This window comes from Aphanomyces astaci (assembly GCF_000520075.1).
Source record: "Aphanomyces astaci strain APO3 unplaced genomic scaffold supercont1.63, whole genome shotgun sequence".
Lineage (NCBI taxonomy): Eukaryota > Oomycota > Saprolegniomycetes > Saprolegniales > Verrucalvaceae > Aphanomyces > Aphanomyces astaci.
In genome coordinates, this window is record NW_009798326.1 from 178,309 (window position 1) to 183,405 (window position 5,097).

General features: G+C 47.6%; 1 protein-coding gene across 1 annotated transcript; it reads right to left on the reverse strand.

Annotated features, from left to right (window-relative positions):
- H257_14845 (hypothetical protein) lies at window positions 1-958 on the reverse strand (the record flags this gene model as incomplete). Its single annotated transcript, XM_009842746.1, has 3 exons — window positions 1-207; window positions 269-703; window positions 926-958. 3 exons carry the CDS (start codon window positions 956-958, stop codon window positions 1-3), a joined length of 675 nt encoding a protein of 224 aa, XP_009841048.1.
- Window positions 959-5,097: the final 4,139 nt, after the last annotated feature.

The window sequence follows — 5,097 nt, forward strand, 5'->3', positions numbered from 1 at the left end:
TCACGATTCCTCCACCACGCCCGCCGCATTTGACGTGGCGTTTGCCACCGCGGTGGCCGCTTGGTCCGCCTTGAGTGCGTCGACCGCCACCACTTGGGGGGTATTCGCCAGGTGGGACGGCAGCCCATCCTGGTGGAAACACAAAGTCTTGACGCACCGCGTTCTGGCAACGCCCGGGAAAGCTTTATACAGGTGTACGTCGAGTGGCTGCCTGAGGACAGGCAGTAGCCACACCAATCCGTCATGGGATCTTGGTCCCCCAGGGTACAGCGCCCGCTTGTCCGTAGCCGTCGCGATGGCGCGAGCCAGCGCGAAAGGCCGGAAGGGCCAATGCTCTAGACCGCGTTATCGCGGTCGCGGTTGCTGAGCCATGGACCGGTACAGTGAGGGCTATTGATGCTGGTCCCAGGATCGACGGATACTTGAGCGTCACGTCTGGCCTGTGCTTCTCCAACAAGCGTCGCATATCCTGGTATGGGATACTCGGCCACATGTAGTAGTCTTGCATGATGCACGTGGGCAGCACCTTCAAGAGCGCGGAAGCGAGGTGGCTGTCACTGAGGGGGTGCCCTTCCAGCAGGTTTTCCACCTCTGTACGCAGCTTGTCGATGGCTTGGAGATTCACATCCAGAGATGCGTGGGGTCGGAACTTGAACGAGTGGAGGCGTTGATACACGGAGATCGCCGTGGCGTGCAACTGCTCCTCGTTGCATTACTTGTTCACACCAGTTTACTTGCATCTATGCCGTCGACGCGCTCCCCAGCTGTTGGGAACCCCTGTACTAGCAACAAGAAGCTAACCGATGTCCAGAGGCAATCCATCTACGAAACTCTTCTTGAAAGAACTGTGGATGGAGAACTGCCACATGGATGTATCTCACAAAATGCTCGGCTTTTCGCATGCACATTAAAGACGATATCCAACGTGTGGGCCCGTGGCCGCCTCTCCATCCGCCATGGCAGCTCGACTGCCGACGTATCAGCAAAATACAAAAGTGAAACTCTATAAAATATTTCGATGACTGACGCAAGTATTAATTCCGAAAGGTAACTGATTTTAGGAAATCACAACGGCAAGCGCGTGATGTCGGACGACGAAATTGAACGTGCGATTCGTTCCCTACACAAGCGCCAGACCCTGCGATCTATTTCAGCTCGTTCCGGAATATCCAAGACAACAATTATTCGGCACATGGAGTGTGCAAAGACGCTCAAACTCAAGTCCAACCACTCCAAACCTAACATGATCACTCGGATGAAGCATGCGTTGAATTTCCCCAACTATCGTCGAATGGAACTATTTTCGACAGCATGAACTCATATGTTCATGTTGATGAAAAATGGTTCTATTTGACGACAATCAAGAAGTGTTTTTACGCCTACGACGACGAAAGGGCTCCCCAAACGTCAACTCATGTCAAAACGATTTATTCCAAAGGTTATGTTCCTTGTTGCCGTCGCCACGCCTCGATACGACCCCTACAAGAAGTGCCTCTTCGATGGGAAGATTGGAATTTGGCCCTTTGTCGAGACGGTGATAGCCAAAAGAAACAGTCCAAATCGCCCGAAGGGTACGCCGTTGACAGTACAAGAAAGTGTGACAGCAGATGTGTACCGTAGAATTCTTATTCAAAAGGCCATCCCTGCAATCAAGGCAAAAATGCCTCGACAGGATCAGACTAAAATAATATATTTGCAGCAAGATACAGTAATGCGAGTCCACATAATAGTGTGACGACGCAAATGCTGCTCGTGTTAATGGCATCGAGGCTGCGAATCAACCTCCTAATAGTCCAGACTTTAATGTCTTGGATTTAGGATATTTTAATTCGATTCAAAGTCTACAAAACCAAAAAAGTGTACTCGAACCATTGAGGAACTAATTGGTGCTGTAGAAAGCTCTTTTGATGAGCTGCCTCGTGATACATTAACGTGATCGACCAGTGATGGGCCGATTTTTTTCTTTTTTCTTTCGTGAATTCCTCATGAAGTATTTATCCTATAGCGATGTGTTGGACGTAATCTGAAAGAGCACGCCAAGATCTGTCACATACACCTAAACACAATGGATTTAGACAGTTCGCGATGACGTAAATAATTTCGCAAGTTGCAAAATTTACATTGACGACCAGTGATGGGCCGAATTTTATACTTGAATTAACAGTGTAAGTATCGATTAGGGTTGTGTAAAAAACAGGCGAGCAGACTGGAAATTATCAAATGATAAAGGTATATTATATTTCAACAGGAATAAGATATTGCGGAACTGTACTGCACATTCTCACTTTTTCGGACACAAAACCGTACCACGTGGCAATGTTCAGCAGGCGGTCAATTACCCACATGTTTTCGAAGTGTCCTGTCAAGAGGGACGAGGAAAGAACCAAACGTAGATGAGCGGTACAGTATGTAGGACGTACTAGTAGATGAGCGACGATAACGTAGGCGAGCGGTGGAATAGTGCCGAACGTAAACCAGCCAACAAGTACATCCTATCCTTGTGTTTATCGACCTCGTCAAAGCGGCCATGTTTGTACGTCGGTACCACGCACACTACAGTGTACTAGTACCGTACAGCAAATGGGGATGGTGCAAGATCACAAACTGCACGCATTCATTGTACCTACCTACCACGGTACTACTCCTGGAGTGCAGTACAGTACTGTACACAGGGTTGTTGATATGTGGTAACATTGCGAGGCGTGCACTACAGTACTGGTAGGTGCTCCAGAAGTGCTGCAACAACAAACACAGCGGTAGTTCTGCTTACTTGTACCGGTATTCCCCGAAGGATTTTCAGGGAAATTGTATTGGAAAATTCGTGTGGATAATTACTCTACCTAATGGGCTTTGGATAGGACTGTGAACGGCTGCTCTCAGGGTGTGGTCAGTGTACGGCGTCGAGGCGGCATTTGGATGTCAATTCAAACTCGAAAACCTTTTACATATAATAATTTTTCCCACCATAAACTTTTACAAGATTATTGGCATGAGAGGTTCTCTTTTGTCCAATAATACAGCTCGAACGATTTAATTGGATGAAATAAATCGGCACATCACTGGTCGATCACGTTATCAAAAAAATTCATTACTTTGCAAAAGGTGATGGAATTGACACTTGGTGCATTGGGTAGAAATGCCTATGAGCTTCCTCGTACGAGGAAAGATGCTACAATCAAGGACTTGACATTGTATAATGTATGAAAAGGCTCTTGCTCACCTGAGCAGCTAAAATGAATTCCCAAATCCGAGTACTAGTTGCCAGCCATAATATAATGAAAAAGTCATTATATTTTTGCCATCAATTATGTACTTTGAAGGTTCAATACAAACATCAAGACATTTTTCCGGTCGCCGATACTTTAATCAAGATAAAAAGTCGATACATTTGTCCGGACCAGAGTAGTACACAGCTAGCAGACGCTGCTACCTTACAGCATCACGCTTTGCCTGGGATCTTGACCGGCCCCACCTTGGTTTGTATCTTGAGGTCGATGTCGACATACGCATCCGCCTTGAATGGCGTGTTGTTGCACAATTGTCCCACAAGTGATGGAACCACTACTGTGGCCACAACTCCTCACTGCCGCCACCCGACACCTTGGGTCCAGTCAGCTTCTATACTAACACACTAAGCAGTCGATCAGCCAACGTTACAGCTACTCACCGAGCTGCCTTACCTCGCGACCAGACAGACTTGCCTGCGTCGCCTTTCACCAACACTTTGGTCCTCGATTCCTATTGGTGGAATCCGTTCTCGATAGTTATTGGTTGAAATAATTCGCTATCGTGCCGGAGAAAAGTTCAACTTCTGCAAGACCTGGTGGTCCGACGTTGACGCGGCTGACACTCTTAAGACCACTGTGAAGTCCAAGGACCAAAAGCGCAAAGAGTCGTTGGAATCAACTGGATCGAAAATATGTGTCGAGGGGAGCAGCGTGTATCAAAACGGCAACGCCCTGTGTTGGCCAAACGTGAGCAATTGGAGGCTATGGTTGATGAACTACTCGAATTCGAGAAAAAAACTTGATGATCATAGGTTTAGAATGGAGCGTTTAGAATTTGATCGTGAAGAGCAACAGTATCAAAAGGCTCAAATGGCCGAGAAGCGTAACGTAGCGCACTGTTGGAAAAATTACTCATAGGATGTTGGTGAAATCAATTGTGGATAAAAAAGAACAATTTTATTGATTGTATTGTCATCGGAAATCGTAGGCGAGGTGGCCTGCTGCATTTGATTGGGTAAAATCACGACCCTACAAATTGCTTCAAGTTGGTTTTGCTCAGCTTTGCGGCTTGGACATTGAGACGCAATGCCCAAGCTGTGTGACCACACAATACATAGGCATTTAGCAGGTGATGTGATGTGTGATGTAAAAGTTAGCTTTGTGGCTTGGTATACTTACGCACCATAGCATTAGGTGCGGGCCGCGAAATGCGATGCTTGTGAAGTATCTCTGTGTGTGCGTGCAAAGTGATGAGCTGCATTCGGGGCCATGTACGGACTTAGTAGTCCTGCTGTGAAATGCATACAGGACATTATTCTCGAAACAACTCCTGTTGGCGGTGCGTGCAGTGCTCGCGGTGGGACACCCACGGTTTACTATAGAAAAAAATTGAGATCACTGAGCGGGCAAAGGTTAGCGGCAAACTAGAGACAGTACCCTAACGAAGTCAACTACGAAATCTAAGATTGCGGTGGCCTCCAGTGGCAAATAGGATTGGGCGGCTATATATTGGCCCTTTTTGGGGGCGATGGCGGGGCTTGGGGCGGGGCCGTCTAGCTCGGTGGGTGGCACCAAGTCTGTGGCACGAGACAAGAGGCAGCGTTGGTGCCACGAGAGGTCATTGTCGTCGAGGTATTCGAGACGCAACCGCATGCGACACGAGTGCCCAGTTGAGGCAGACGGTGACATGTATGCATGCCAAAGTCGCATTTATTGGATTGACGGGTTCTATGTTTCATAATATGTATGCCGCCTCATCCCAGCCAGGGACTACACTACTGTACACTGTAGCTCGCAGGTCGTGTGACGTCTGTAGTCATTTCACAACGCATTGACCCCTTGCAAGCATAGCGTTAGCATTTTTCAGAGC